General features: G+C 42.3%; 1 protein-coding gene across 10 annotated transcripts in view; it reads left to right on the top strand.

The window, feature by feature from the left end:
• The window catches only part of LOC122557767 (myb-like protein X), an 84,677-nt gene extending 78,551 nt beyond the window's left edge, over nucleotides 1–6,126 (top strand). For all 10 annotated transcript variants that reach the window (XM_043705741.1, XM_043705737.1, XM_043705738.1 and 7 more), the window contains one exon: nucleotides 3,331–6,126. In XM_043705741.1, the coding sequence (XP_043561676.1) occupies nucleotides 3,331–3,350 (20 nt within the window). In that variant the 3' untranslated portion in view covers nucleotides 3,351–6,126. The remainder of the gene's footprint in view (nucleotides 1–3,330) is intronic.
• Nucleotides 6,127–16,484: the final 10,358 nt, after the last annotated feature.

Below are 16,484 nucleotides of genomic sequence, written 5' to 3'. Positions count from 1 at the left end.
TCCATGCTAGTTTAAATCATCCTGAGCAGCCCTAGCAAATCTCCCCATTAGTATATTAGTCCCCTTCCAATTCAGGTGCAATCCATCCTTCTTATACCAGTCACTTCTTTTCCAGAAGAGATTCCAATGATCGAAAAATGTGAACCCTTCTCCCCTGCACCAGCTCCTCAGCCACGCATTCATTTACTCTGTCCTCATATTTCTATCCTCACTAGTTTGTGACACCGGGAGTAATCCAGATATTACTACCCTCGAGGACCTCCTTTTCAAATTCCTTCCTATCTGCTTATATTCTCTCCTCAGAATTTCATCCTTATCTCTTCATATGTCATTAGTTCTAATGTGTACATTGACCTTTTCTAGTCCCTCTCCCCTTTGAGAATATTCTGCACCCTTTCCGATATATCCTTAATCTGGGCACCAGTGAGGTAGCACATCATCTGATTTCTCACTGTCAGCTGCAGAAACGCCTATCTGTGCCTTTGACTAAAGAGTCCCCTATCACAATCACAGTCTCCATACCAGAACCCTGGCTGTTCGTGTTACATTCCCCTGGGAGTCCATCACCCCCACATTTTCCTGGGATAGCCACAGGAGACTTCTGCACTACCTTTCTCCCTATCCTATCTTTCCTGGAGGTAAGCCATCTTCCTGACTGTATCTTCAGGTTATCTCTCTTCTTGCAACTGCCATCCATCACCCCTCCTAAATCCTGTAAACTCTTCATTACCACTTCAGCCGGTCCATATCATCCAGTAGGATTTGCAACCAAACACACTTGCTGTAGACATAATCATCAGTAACGTGGAAATTATCCCTAATCTCCCATATGCAATAAGAAGAGCACATCACTCTACTAAAGGCCATTTTTGCATCTTAACAATCTTCATACACAAAAAATAGCATAGTCTTGCTGTGCTAAAAAACACTGCTCCAGACTAACTTAGTATCTATGTTTTTATATTTTTTAAAGTTTAAAAGACAGATCTCAATAAAAACATATAATCAAAAAAGGACCCATTTTACTCACTATTCTAAATTTACAAAATAAAAAGTAAGGTTATACTTTAAAACTAGACATTTAACTGCTCTCCTGCTGTGAGCTCCCCCACATAAGTTTCTCCAAGGTCAGCTGTGAATTTTGCTATTTGTTCATTTTTCTTAGAACCAATTCTGATGTCCAGAGATACTTAAAATCAAACAGCCGAGGCAGTCAGCTGGAAAATTCACTGCTGAATCAGACAGCAGTGCAGGTTTATTTTTCCATTTGATTCACTTCACTGTGGTCACAACCTATGTCTCTCTTCCTCCTTTTTACATTACATTACATTAGATTACAGGGTGGAAACAGGCCCTTCGGCCCAACAAGTCCACACCGACCCGCCGAAGCGAAACCCACCCATACCCCTACATTTACCCCTTACCTAACACTAGGGGCAATTTAGTATGGCCAATTCACCTAACCTGCACATCTTTGGACTGTGGGAGGAAACCGGAGCACCCGGAGGAAACCCACGCAGACACGGGGAGAACCTGCAAACTCCACACAGTCAGTCGCCTGAGTCGGGAATTCAACCCGGGTCTCTGGCGCTGCGAGGCAGCAGTGCTAACCACTGTGCCACCGTGCCGACCACTAAAAGTGTTTTAAAGTGCTATTGTTTAGATCTTTTTTCCCAAAGTTCCAAAAAAATGCAACAACTTATAAAACAGTAATTACATAAATTACATATATTTATTGCTCTAAAAATTTCTTGCCCCTTATAGAGACAAATTCAGTGCTTTCCCTTGACATTCAATGGTATTCCCATTGCTGAATTCCCTAATTGTGGTTCTGCCATCATCCAGAAACTTGGTTGAATGAGCAGGTTAGAGACTGAATACTTGTTATCAGTTAACTATGAAAGAGACCTAAGGGGCAACATTTTCACACAGAGGGTGGTACGGGTATGAAATGAGCTGCCAGAGGAAGTGGTGGAGGCTGGTACAATTGCAACATTTAAGAGGCATTTGGATCGGTATATGAATAGGAAGGATTTGGAGGGATAAGGGCCAGGTGCTGGCAGGTGGGACTAGATTAGATTGGGATATCTGGTCGGCATGGACAGGTTGGACTGAAAGGTCTGTTTCCATGCTGTACACCTCTATGACTCTATAACTCACATGCTAACTCCCCAGACCCTTTCTACTATCTACAAGATGGAATTATGACTACAATAGAATACTTCCTACAGGCCTGAACCAGTGCAGTTCCAACTATGTTGACAATTCAATGGCATCCACAACAAAGCAACTGCTTGATTTCCACCTTAGCTTATCCACCATCTTAAACATTCACACCCACCTTTCGTGCGTATTGGCAGCACTGTGTACTATCTAAAAGATGAGCTATGGTGGTTCACTGAGATTCCTTCAGCTTCTTCCAAACCATAACCTCCATTACTTCAAAGCACAACGACAGCAGATTTGGGGGAACACCATCATACAAGTTCCCCTTTAAGTTAACACCATCCTGACTTGGAACCACAACTACAATTCTTTAACCAGCTGTAAATTCTGGAGCTCTGGAGAGTGTGACCGCACTCTTGCTATACTTATATCAAACTGACTTCAGCAGTTTTGGGAAGTTAGCTCCCCGTTGCTGAGGACAAGTAGAAATTGGCAATGAATTAGATTAGATTAGATTACATTACAGTATGGAAACAGGCCCTTCGGCCCAACAAGTCCACACCGACCCGCCGAAGCGCAACCCACCCATACCCCTACATTTACCCCTATACCTAACACTAGGGGCAATTTAGCATGGCCAATTCACCTGACCTGCACATCTTTGGACTGTGGGAGGAAACCGGAGCACCCGGAGGAAACCCACGCAGACACGGGGAGAACGTGCAAACTCCACACAGTCAGTCGCCTGAGTCGGGAATTGAACCCGGGTCTCTGGCACTGCGAGGCAGCAGTGCTAACCACTGTGCCACCGTGCCGCCCATGAATAATGGCCATGCCTGTGACATCCACATCCCATGCGCAAATAAACAAAAACAAATTATGGAATTTCATTCTTTTAAATTGTTATTACATCTCTATTACTTACTGAATGTTTTTTCATGTCCTACAATGTAACACATATACTGCCATGAGTGCAGAGTTTGTTAACATGCATGGATGGTGCTGACAGCAAGCCTTCCTGCTTAGACTAACTTTATGAGGATAATTGGCTGGAAAATTACTCAGAATTAACTCCCCAATTTATTACTGGAAAATGTGTTATTTTTTAGATGATAGAATTGAATCATTGGATTACAATAATTGAATTCAGTTTTCTTTCCATAGAGAGTCCAAATCATTCGTGAAGCATCAAGTATAAGGACACTTGCTGCGACATTTCAGCCACATCAAGATAGTCTTCTGTAAAATCATGTTGAGCTCACGGATGTGAAGAGACCTTAAACTGCACCAGATGAGTCATGCTATCCTTCTGCTGCTACTGAAGAAACTTCAGATGGATCTTCATTGGCAGAAGTTACTGGCCATATTGAAGAACTTAATTTATAATTACCTGTTTTGTGTTAACACTCGTCTCTCTGGTAGAAAATTTTGATTGTTTGATGTAAGTCACCACAGATATTCCAAGGAGGATAAATTGATTGTCAGGAGCAATGATGAAGGAAACAGTGCCAATCAAATACTTTTGTCTAATGGCAGGGTAATCAGGTCAGTCACATCCCTGGGCAGCGACATTACAGTTACAGAGCAGAATTTCACAGGAATGAGAAAGGGGACATATCGTTCGCCCAACAACCCTCACCCCTCCACCAACAGAATAAATTTGATCCTAATCAGCCATCACCTTTAGGTCAGTGGTACCCCAGTCCTCCATCACCAGCACAAACCTCACTGCACCTAGCCCTGTGAGGTAAGATTTGTACCTCTGTCCTTCAGTGGGAGGAGTTCCTGTCTATGCGAGCTGCTGGCCAATCTACAGGGGTTGTTGAAACAATTCTGAGTTTCAAAGTGGATTATTTAAAGTTTAATGTGTTCTAAATATTCTTTGTATAGGACAGAACTATAGACTGTATGCGGCTCAGAATTAGGCCATTTCACCTATCATCTCTTCAGATACTGATTGCATTCACCTTGACAATCTTGGTTGACCTTGCTTCCACCCCAAGTCTCAGGCCATGTAATCCAGGTCCTAACATTTATTGCAGGAAAATCTTTTCCAGTGTCGCCATTCTTTTGCCAAAGGTTTGCTGTCAGATTCATGATGCAGAGCAGAAATTTCCCTCACATGAATGTAGGTTTTGGGAAAAGCAATGCCATTGGCCAGAATCATAGCCGGAGCAATGTGGGTTCCAGTGAGACATGTGGCAGAATCGGACAAGAAATCCAGTGAGACCCAGCTTAATGGTGGGAACACTCCTTGTTGCCTTTTACACTTGTCACAAGAGATGCGGTATGTTTCTTACTGAGTGGTGCTGACATGTCAATTAAGAGGACAATTGATTGTTAAACATCTTGTTGATGACCCAACTTGTCTCATTAATATTCCGATTCCTGTCTTAACAAACTCAACAAACAAGCTAGACATCAAGAAACCTTGACATGGACAAGCAGCTCGCTACTTACTCCAAATAACCTCCATGTTACTTCCACCCGAACTGCAACTCAGTTCTTTACACACCTGTCACCACAGCCCTCAGCCATGGACATTGGCATTTGGTATGTGTCAAATCCACATGACCATCTTTCAATACATTTGTAAACTGCTTAGGAAGCATACGACTGACTCTCATTGCAGGGACACACTGGCATCAAGCATTGAAAAGCTGCAAAAGGGACTGCAAAACTATGTACCCATGGCCAGGCACCCAAATTATAGATTGAACCTGGTTGCATCTCTGGACTGTTCACTTGCTGTATTAGCACTCATTCAGTCTCACCCACATACTCATGCTGTCCATCCCTAGCATTGCCTTGCTATGCCACGCCTGTTAGTACATTGACACTTCAACGTGAGCCAAAGGCTATCAGTATTGCTGTATTAAAGTCTCTTGAATGCAGACACACAGACAGATTGCTTGTCATGACCAGATGGAGCCCAGCTTGCTTTCTATTCTCTAGATGTGAAATGCTATTAGAAAATGGCTAGGTGGGCAGAGTAATTATCAGTTTGACAGATGAAAGTGCTCACATTCAGATTTGTCCAATTGTTTGCCTGGATGTGATATTTCTCTACTGGACAGTGACAGGTTGTGGGTTTCCAGTGGGCATTGAGAACAGGGTACTTAGAATGTAACAATGGAGTGTGGTGTGATGATTAAACAGTGAAAGAATAGGGTGGCATTTGCAAGGGAGTATCAGCCTTACTGCTATCTGCCATGGGCATTGTGCCTTTGTGGCTATTGTGCCATGATAATACCAGTGAAGAACAACACTGGATTGCCAACAATTGTTCAGGTGAACGATGGTGCAGGTGCACGGGATGGGTAAGGGTGTAAATTCATCGGTTGTCTTTGAGCAGATATCTACAGTGGCAATTTGTTCTGGGAACGGCATGTGGTAAGATAGGGCAATACCAGATACTGCCAGACCTGTTGAGATATTGAGGTAGGTTTAGTAAGATGCGGTGGGAAATCTTGCTAGGTTTTGCAGCAAAATCTTTCCGTGAACATGACACAGCTAAAAACATATAAGACTTGTCCCATTGTCGATCTTCCCTGTCATAAAATCCATTCCCTAGCCACTGATCACATCTCTTTCCCTGTCAACTGTCTGAGACTGACTCATATTTAATTGTGAGATGAGCATCCAACCTCATATCACATCTTCATGAAGACTTTCTATATCTACCTCAATAACGTCTTCTGACTAACCTGTAACTCAGTTGATCTGCCACTGAAACTCTATTCAATGTCTTTATTATCTGCAGATATGCCTATTATTTGAAAGTCCTTGTCAACATCCAAGACATCGAACTCTGTTACCTGCACCATAACATGTTCCAAATCCTTTTCACCCATCTCCACCGTACTCACTAAAATTCAGTCAGAGTCATAGCAATGTACAGCAGGGAAACAGACCCTTTGGTCCAACTCATCCATACTGACTAGATATCCCAATCCAATCTAGTCCCAGCTGCCAGCACCCGGCCCATAACCCTCTAAATCCTTCCTATTCATATATCCATCCAGACGCCTTTAAATGTTGCAATTGTACTAGCTTCCACCACTTCCTCTGGTAGCCCATTCCACACACGCACCATCCTCTGCGTGAAAAAGTTGCCCCTCTTTTATATCTTTCCCTTCTCACCTTAAACCTATGCCCTCTAGTTCTGGACTTCCCCACCCCAGGGAAAAGACCTAGTCTATTTACTCGATCCATGTTCTCAAATTCTTATTCTTCCTTTTTAAATCCTTGCATGGTCTTAAAACATCTTACTGTTTGAATCTCCTCCAACCACACAACTTCCTATTAAATCTTAACACCATTAATTCTTTGCTCTTGAGCATCTTTTAATCTTTCTACCGTAAAACTGAAGTGGGAGATGGCATGGAGCAGGGTGACACCAGGCACACGGACACACAAGATGGCCACTGAGCCATAAGTTGGCCACTTGACACAACAGATGGCCGCTGGACCACCTTATGGAGAGAGACAGCAGAGCAAACACAGACATGCCTGGGGCCACAAGAATGCCAGCACAATGCACTCATAACCCAGTTGATTAGTTTAAGGCAGATAGGGGAGAGGGAATACACATCAGTAGCATAAACTGCCCGCTGAAGTGTCTTGGTCCAGCCTCTAAAAGAAATGTTAACAGTTTGATATGGATTCAATATAGAGCGATAATAGACAGGGCTGCCGTAATCGTCCTTCTCAGGAAGAGCGATTAGCGCCCATTATTATAGTAATAGACTTCCGCGCAGACATTGAAACTGACAATGCCTATGCTGAAACTGACAATGGCTGCGCTGAAATTAACAAAGGCTGCGCTGGAATTGACGATGACTGCACCAGAACTATTAACGATTCTGCAATGTTTACAATAAGCCATGTTATAGAGACAATAACCTCATCACTGACCTATTATATCATAAAATGTATAAAAGTATCTTGACATGTGCTCCGGGGGGAAGAGAAGGATCACAGCTGACATTTGTGCTGTTAGTGTCTTTCTCTCCCTGGAGCTCCAGTATTTCCTTGTACAATAAACTCTATCGTTGAGTTCAGCCACCAGCCTCATTAAGTTCCTCCCAGTATTTCCAGTCAGTGAAAAGAATAAAATAATAATTAAATCTCTCAAAAAATTGAGAGGCAGTTTGAACCAGTGATAAATAGGAACAACACCAAAGATTAGTGTAAGCGTACGACATAAGGCAAGCCTATCAATTTCATACAATCTATTGCATTTTAGTACATACATGCTTCAATATTTCTAAGAATTTGTACAAAATAAACTTTGAAAGTGTATTTCAGAATAATATTGATCTTGAAATATATTTTATATCTTTTAAGTTCCTTACAAGGGCTTTAACTTGAAGATCTTAACTTTACAAGAGACTACAACCAGATTTAATATTTATGCCTGAATTTGTGACCTTACCAGCAACATTTGGATTCTACAGTTTGAGTCTGCTGCGGACCTAATGCTTAATGTGTAAAATATCCTTCTTGACCAGAAAGCTAATATGATCACAAAAATGGATCATTATCCAGAATTAGTGGCTGACATTTCAGACATTTAAGTACAAAATGTAAAAGAAAAACAAACATATCAAAAGATAGCTAAGGATGTAATTTCATTGGCTGTCTAAATTTCCACTGTGGATTACACGCTGCTACCTGAGAACAAATAGAAGTAGAAGCTGAAGGATATGACATGCTGTCTCTGCTCTGCAGTTTTATGGATGAATGGCTGTGTCAATTCAGCACAGCAATGTTTATCATTCCAAGGGTCAGTGATCTGTTTTAAGACTGAAGTAAGACAGAAGTGAACTGACATTAAAATTTATCTCATTAAGCACTTGGGAATGATTCAAACATTTTGAACTACAGATGTGATGGGTTCTGTTTTAAACATTGCCTAAGAAACAGTCCAATAGAAGCTAATGGGACTATCAAATCTTGTGTCAAGCTTATATTTTTCATATCATAATGCCAGCAGGAATGGCCAGTACCTCACGTCCTGTTTACCCTAACTATTTGGGCTTGCTTTCTAAAGGTCAGTTCTTTGCAGTTACTAATGTAGCACAACCGGCACCAGAGTGTTGCAGCTTCTCATATCTGCCAGGGTTTTATTGAAAGCATGAAAGGTATTGTAACAATCAGCAGCTTACACACCATCCGTTCACTGAACTTTCACCACACATCTCTGAGCTTTTCAGCCTTATGTCCTTGTTTAAGACAAGGAGTGTTGCTGAACAAAGAAACCTTGGAGCGCAGGTTCATTGTTCTTTAAAGTGGAGTTGCAAGTAGATTGGATAGTGATGAAGGCATTTGGTATGCCTGCCTTTATTGGTCAGTGCATTGTGTATAGGAGTTGGGAGGTCATGTTGTGGTTGTACATGACATTTGTCAAGCCACTGTAAGAATACTGTGTGCAATTCAAGTCTCCCTGCTATCGGAAGGATGTTGTGAAACTTGAAAAGGTTCAGAAAGGATTCCTGAGGATGTTGCCACTGTTCGATTGTTTGAGCTATACAGAGAGACTGAATAGGTGGGGCTATTTTCTCTGGAGCATTCGTGGCTGACGGGTGACCTTGTGGAAGTTTATAAAATCGTAAGGGGCATGGATAGAGTAAATAGACAAAGTCTTTTCCCCTCCAAAACTAGAGAGCACAGGTTTAAGGTGAGAGGGGAAAGATTTAAAACAGACCTAACAGTCAACTTTTCACGCAGCGGGTGGTATGTGTATGGAAAATGAGCTGTCAGAGGAAGTGGTGGAGGCTAGTATGATTGCAACATTTAAAAGACATCAGGATGGATGTATGAATAGGAAGGATTTAGAGGGATATGGGCCAAGTGCTGGCAAATGGTACTGTATATGGTCAGCATGGATGAGTTGGACCTAAGGGTCTGCTGTGCTGTACATCTCTTTGATTCTGAGAAGAAACCATGGGATGTTTCACCTAAAGGTGGTCAAAAGAACTTCGGCAGACAATATTTCAAGGGAGAGATGGTATTCAAAACACTGAACTGTGATCTCCTGTAGTTTGTGGCCCAGACTGTGGACATTATCTAAGTCAAAAGAAAGACAGTCCTGAATGAAAAGCATGCTTGTGTTTTGCCCTTCCAGCAATACACATGAAGGGGTTAGAAACCAATTTGAAACCCATGGTCTGATTTGTGATACTAGGCTGGCCTGGGCTGCTTTACATTACACTGTACTGATGTGTGCTGTGACATTAGATTCTCATTTAGCACCAATTAAGAAGATTTTCAGTGTACAGCTCAGATTGCAGATGGTAAAGTTTAGCAGGGCATCTTTCTTTGGTTCATTATGAATGCATGATAGCCTTGTATTCAATGTTATGTCTTTGTAACTATCAATGATCCTGTCTCACAGCCAACTAAATATCCAGTGATTTTACAATATTGAATATTTATTTGACAAAATAACCAACTTATGAATTGGATTGAGCAAGGTGTTGAGTACTGGTGGTGGTGTTACCTTTATTGTTAAATCATATCTTGGTCTCATATTGTTTTTCACGCAAAAAAACTGTTAGCTGTCTTTAGATATTACATGGAGACAAGCTCCAGAATTCTGTTTTGAGAGGAACAGCACGATAGGTCAGGCAGCATCCGAGGAACATGAGAATTGACATTTCAGGCATCCTGTTGTCTATTGAGATGTAATCACCTTTTAATCTTGTACTCATCGATCTATGTTAGCTACAAAATTGGGAAAGTATTGATTTTAAAATTATTTTCCCTCATTTCAAGTCCTTGTGTAGTTTTACATCTCCTTGTTTCTGTAATTTATAAACTCTCTGGAACCCTCTTTGCAAATTGACATCCCTTTAAAACTAACCTGTCTTCCAATTTCCTGTGTAGCATGAATTCTGATTTCACTGCTGGTTACAGCAGTTTTTCACATTTCTCGTAAATAAAGATAAAGAGAAAGTACAAGTAAGGTCACAGGAATCACTGAGTTCATGTTGTGCCATTGAACGAACTTCAAAGAATTACCTGGTGCCATATACTCCTTACTATCAACACAATGTCTGGAGACCAATGTTTTGGTCTCAGAAAGCATGACAATCAGCTTTCAGATGAAGGTGGACAGGCGGACAACTGTCATCCTGATATCATGAGTAGCTGCCCAGTGGTCATTGCTCCAAAGGATTCAGACAAGTGATTGATACAGCATAAACAAGCAGCCCCTACATAAAGGGCATATCAGCAAGTGGTCAGGGCCAGGTGGCAGTTCTCAGCAGGAAGTTGTCTTCCTCAGATAGAAGATGGACCAGAAATTACTGAGGCAAGAAACTAAAAAGAATAACACTTAAGATAAAGAACATAAGCTGCCTTCATAACCTGATTGAGATTGACACCTCTGCACCAACAGCCTGTTATTTAATTGGCTCACTGAAGCTCCCCAATTGACACATATTGTATATTCCTCTTTGTCTAATTTATTAACATTTCACATTTAAATATCTCTTCTTAACAAGTTTAATAAATGATCTGAAATTTCCTTTATAAATGCTCAAATGTCTACATCAGAAACAGTGATCACAGATCTTTGACATCTAGCAGACCTGCTCCAGTTTCAAATCTCTTGAGATCCTTCTGCTTCCTTATTTTCTTGTAAATATTTTTACTGCAAAAAAAGATTTTGAATTTTTTACAAAATTGTAAAATTACTACAAAATAATATAACAATTTTATAATATAACAATAACTGTAAACAAACTACTACACTACTCCACAAACAGTTTTAAAAAAAGGATAAAGAAACAAAAACTTACCCATACTACAATTCAATAAATACATTAAACAAAAATAACTAAATAAATCGGACTGAACCAAGGTAAATTAAATTTAGTTACAACATTCAGCGCAACCCCACCCAAGCTGCCCATCACCAGGAGCATCAGTTGGCATACCCGTATTTGTTTGGAATTCTTCCTTCCAGGGGTCCCCGGCCTGTCAGACATAGTCCTCGTGGCTCACAAAGGCCCTGACCAATATAGCTGACAAGTCTGCGTCTATATAGTTCAAAAAGGGCCACCATGTCTTGCAGAAGAGTTCCATTTTCTGGTGCACCATATTTGTAAGTAAGTCCAGGGGAATGTGCTCCATAACTAAGTTACAGCACCCAGAGAGTCCTGGGGGGTTTTCTGACACCCAACTCATCAGGATGTTCTTCCTCGCACAATATGAAAGAATATTAAACAGTTTCTTCCCATGCGCATCCAAAGAGCGAAGACTTGACAGACCCAAGAGGAAGGACACTGGATCTATTTTGACCTCGGTTCCCAAGATCCTTTCCAAAACACTCGCTATAGTGCCCCAACAGCTACAAAGCTTGAGGCATGACCACAAGCAATGAGTAAGAGTACCATTTATCTGTTTTACATTTAGGGCACATCAGAGACGCTCCTGTCTTAAATTTTGCAAGCCACTCTGGTGCCAGATAAGCCCCGTTCAGTTGCATAGCCTGCGTCCTATTACAAATTGAAATCTTCCTTACATTCTCCTAAATATCCTCCCACGCCTCTGACAAGATCTCTACCCCCAATTCCTGAGTCCAGATCCCGCACAGCTGCTCAATGTCCTTCAATATACTACCTCCCAATAAATGATAGAGGGTGCTGACCGAGAGAGTACCCACAAATTGAAGTACTCTTCTCTCCACATCAGACTTACAGGGACTAACCATTAATGTAGTTTTTTTCTGTATAAAGTCCCTAATCTGAAAATAACAAAAAAGGACCCTCCTAGACAGTTCATACTTCTGGCTCAGCTGCTGGAAAGACATCAGGACCTCCCCATCAAATAAATCTCCCAAACAGGAGACTCTTCTAGACTCCCAGACCCTAAAGCCAGAATCCATTGATCCCGGCCGGATTCCTAACATTCCTACTATGGCAGGAAAAGGGGAAGTTTTTTGTAAATTGCCCTCGCTTTGTTGCATCATTTTCCATGCTTTAACTGTGTTAAGGACAATCGGATTTCTGCAATGCTCCATTACAGTCCTCATCAAATAACAACAAATTAATGAGGGGCCATTTTGCCTGGGAAGCCTCGATGTCCAGCCAAATTGACCACAGTTCCTGGTAAGCGCAATCAGCCACATAGGATAATAGGGAACTTAATTGATATTTCTTAAAAGTAGCGAGTTTTGAGAAGATTTGTAGCTAAGGTTGAGGTTCTGAATGTAGGTTTGCTCACTGAGCTAGAAGGTACATTTTCAGATGTTTCGTCACCATACTAGGTAACACCTTCAGTGAGTCTCCAGATGAAGCACTGCTGATGATTCCTGCTTTCTATTTATATGTTTAGGTTTCTTTGGGTTCGTGATGTCATTTCCTGTGGTGATATCATTTCCTGTTCTTTTTCTTAGGGGGTGGTAAATGGGGTCCAACTCAATGTTGTTGATAGAGTTCCGGTTGGAATGCCATGCTTCTAAGAATTCTTGTGTGTGTCTCTGTTTGGCTTGTCCTAGGATGGATGTGTTGTCCCAGTCGATGTGGTGTCCTTCCTTATCAGTATAAAGGATATTGGTGAGAGAGAGGGTCATGTCGTTTTGTGGCTAGTTTTCTGCCTGTTTATCCAAACACTACATTGGAATGTAGTGTAAACAGGAATCATCAGCATTGCTTTATCCAGAGGTTCACTGAAGATGTTGCCTAGACAAAACATCTGAAAATGAACCTTCCAGTTCAGCGAGCAATCCTACATCCATTTCTTACAACCTGAAAAGTCCACAACCCCCATCCCCTGGAGGAGGTGCAATTTGGCAAGGTTAATAAGAGGCCACCTATGATGCCAGATAAAAGAACTGAGCCAACTGCTAAGCCTAATTGCTTCCCTTGGCAACTTCAAAGGGAGCATTTGCATGGGATATAATAAATGAAGAAGAACATTCATTTTGACCAGAGCTATTCTACCCAACCAGGATATTGGAAGATCCTCCCAGTGCTGAAGTCCTGAATGACCTTCTCTAGCATCTGCACAAAGTTAGCTTTGTATAATTGATCAAAGGCCAGAGCTATAAAAATGCCTAAATACAGGAAACCTCCCTGTGGCCACCTGAAAAGGAATTGGATTCCACTCCAAAGATCGGGTACTCTGACAAGATCCTCCACAGGCATGGCCTCCAACTTTATAAAATTAATTTTATACCCTGAGAAAGAGCCAAATAGATTAATTACTTATATTAAACAGGGCACAGATATCATCAGCTTAGCTAGAAAAAGAAGAACGTCATCTGCATAAAGGGTGATCTTATGCCCTCCTGATCCTACCTCTGAGGCAATTATATTGGGGTTCCACCAGATAGCCTCTGCCAATGGCTCAATCACCAATGTAAACAGCAGCAGTGAAAGGGGGCACCCTTGTAGGCTGCCTCTACCAATGAGAAAATTGTCAGACCTTATTGCATTAGTGAGAACTGCTGCCTTAGGGTCACTATATAACACTGCCACCCACCTGGCAAAGACCTCTCCAAAACCAAACCGTTCCAAGACATAAAAGAGGTACGGCCACTCCACCCAGTCAAAGGCTTTCTCTGCATCTAGGGAGCTGAAAATGTGTTGCTGGAAAAGCGCAGCTGGTCAGGCAACATCCAAGGAGCATGAGAATCGACGTTTCAGGCATGAGCCCTTCTTCAGGAACCATATTTCCATGATTCCTGAAGAAGGGCTCATGCCCGAAATGTCGAATCTCCTGCTCCTTGGATGTTGCCTGACCTGCTGCGCTTTTCCAGCAACACATTTTCAGCTCTGATCTCCAGCATCTGCAGTCTTCACTTTCTCCTCTGTATCTAGGGAGACTACCAAGCCCGGAATCGACCCTTGCTGGCATACCTGAACCATATTTAATACTCTTCTAATGTTATTAGAGGACCTGTGACCTCTAATAAAACCTGCCTGGTCCTCCTTTACGATGGACGGAAAGGTCTTCTCCAACCTCAACACCAGCACTATCAACAAAATTTTAAAATCCATGTTTAATAGCAATTAAGTACAATCCTCTGGGGCTTTCCCTCTTTTGAGAATAAGGGAGATATTTGCTTCTCTCAGAGAGGATGAGAGGCAGTCTTGACTGCATGAATAATTGTATATATCCAACATTGGCCCGGCCAGTATATCTATGAACTCCTTATAAAACTCACTCCGAAATCCATCTGAGCTGGGCCCTTTACCACTCTAGAGCTGCGTCACTGCCTCCTGTATCTCTTGGATTGTCAGAGGGGCATTCAAAAGAGATGCCTGCTCTGAAGTTACACCTGGGAGGTCCAAGGTCTTAAAAAAAGACTCCATCTTTGTCAATCTATTCTCACAGCCCTCCGACCGGTACAACTCAGAGTAGAACTTCCCGAATGCAGCGTTAATCTTTTTGGAATCGCAAGTGAGAATACCAGCACACTCTCTGATGGATGAGATAGAATGGGGGGCACTCTTCTTTCTGGCCAGGCACACCAGATATCTCCCTGATTTATCACCAAAGTCAAATAATCGCTGTTTCACAAAGGAAATCTCCCTCTTTGCTGTCTGGGTGAGCGCAGCATTCAGAGCAGCCCTGAGGGCTGTAATCCACTGCAACTTGGTTACAGATAGTCTGTTAAAGTATGCTGTCTCAGCTGCCTTCAGCCGGGCCTTGAGCGTACATTGCTGCTCTCCCCTCTGCTGCTTCCAGGTCACCGAGTAAGAAATAATCAAACCCCTTGCATGGGTCTTGGCAGTCTCCCAGAGCACCAACAGGTTACTGGCTGGACCCGAATTAATATCCCAAAAAATTTTAAACTCCCGCAGAAAAACTCAGTAAACTTACTGTCCTTCAGGAGGATAGGATCCATGCGCCAATGCCACAAGCCTGTCACATCACCATCGGCCTTAACCTCCATGTACACTACTGCATGATCAGAAATGGCTATGTTCCCAATTGTGTAGGACAGCACCGAATCCAAAAAGGTCGATGGAGTAAAAAACATGTCACTCCTAGTGTAGAACTTGTGTGGATTAGAGAAAAAGGTGAAGTCCCTACCCTCGAGGTGAAGACATCTCCACACATCCACCAACCCCAGGTCCCCACTCTGGTCCACCAGTTGCCTAGATTGCGGGTATATGCCCATGAGATCCCGAGGCATCCTGTCCACCTCGGGGTCCATAGGTCGGTTAAAGTCTCCACCTATAATCGTATGACACAACCTGGAAAGTGCATCTGTTAAGCATTTGAGGGGGTGTGGCAGGGGGCAACATACGTTCAAAATCCTCTACTCCTCTCCATGTATTAAAGCCTTAAGCATCACAAACCACCCATATTGGTCCTTAATTTGGTCTAACAGCTGAAATGGGAGATTCATTTAAACAAACTATTAGCCAAAGCCATCTGAGACAATCCGTGACCCCCCTTGGAGGAAGAACCCCACTCATAGCGCGCTGAGTGAAAACAATAAACAATTTGCATAAACTTGAAAATACAACTACAAAAGCTGCCAAATCAAAACTTCTAACAACTACTACTACAATGAACCAACATATAAAACAAATAAGAGCAGACTTTCCCCTTTGCCCACAGGGGGCGCTCATACTACCCACTAACCCTTCTAGCTGAAGCCACACCCAAAACCCAGGCAAAACAAGTAAAAAAAAACTACATGCATCTTATAACAAGAAAATTAGAAGTGGGCATTCAGCCCTTCCCAACCATAATCTGACCCAAGTCAATCCTGGTGAAACAGCTCCCCGCCCACCGCCTCCCCAACCCATCCCCCTCCATCCCATACTAAGAAAGAGAAACGAAAAGGGAATGGTAGAAAAACAAAGGATAATGGGAGGAGAGAAAGAATGGAGAGGAGAAAGAAAAAAACGGACCCCCCACATATTCAAAGAACAAAAGGTAAATCAGGCAAACCACAGAGAAAACAAAGTGAACACTATTCTCCGTATTATTTGAGCCAGCCAGTCTGTTTTAAGGTCTCCAGGAAGTCCTTTGCCATTTCCGATGAGTCAAAATTAAATATGGATCCTCCGTGGCTGAAATGTACTATTGCTGGATATCTTACAGAGTACTGAATATCTAAATCCCTCAGCCTCCTTTTTACCTCATCAAAGGCCTTCCTCTTGTGGATCATGACCACAGAAAAGTCTTGGAAAAACATAATTCTTGATCCTTTGTATATCAGAGCCTTTGGCTCCTTCCCCAGTGCTCTAGAAGCTTCTAGCATCAATTGTTTATCCCTATAGTGCTGGAGACGCACTAGGACCAGGCAGGGGCACTGGTCCGATCCGGGCTTGGGCACTGCAACCCGA

Source organism: Chiloscyllium plagiosum, chromosome 16 (genome assembly GCF_004010195.1).
Source record: "Chiloscyllium plagiosum isolate BGI_BamShark_2017 chromosome 16, ASM401019v2, whole genome shotgun sequence".
Taxonomy (NCBI): domain Eukaryota; kingdom Metazoa; phylum Chordata; class Chondrichthyes; order Orectolobiformes; family Hemiscylliidae; genus Chiloscyllium; species Chiloscyllium plagiosum.
Note: the sequence above shows the minus strand (reverse complement) of the source record. Positions and strands in the feature narration are given on the sequence as shown.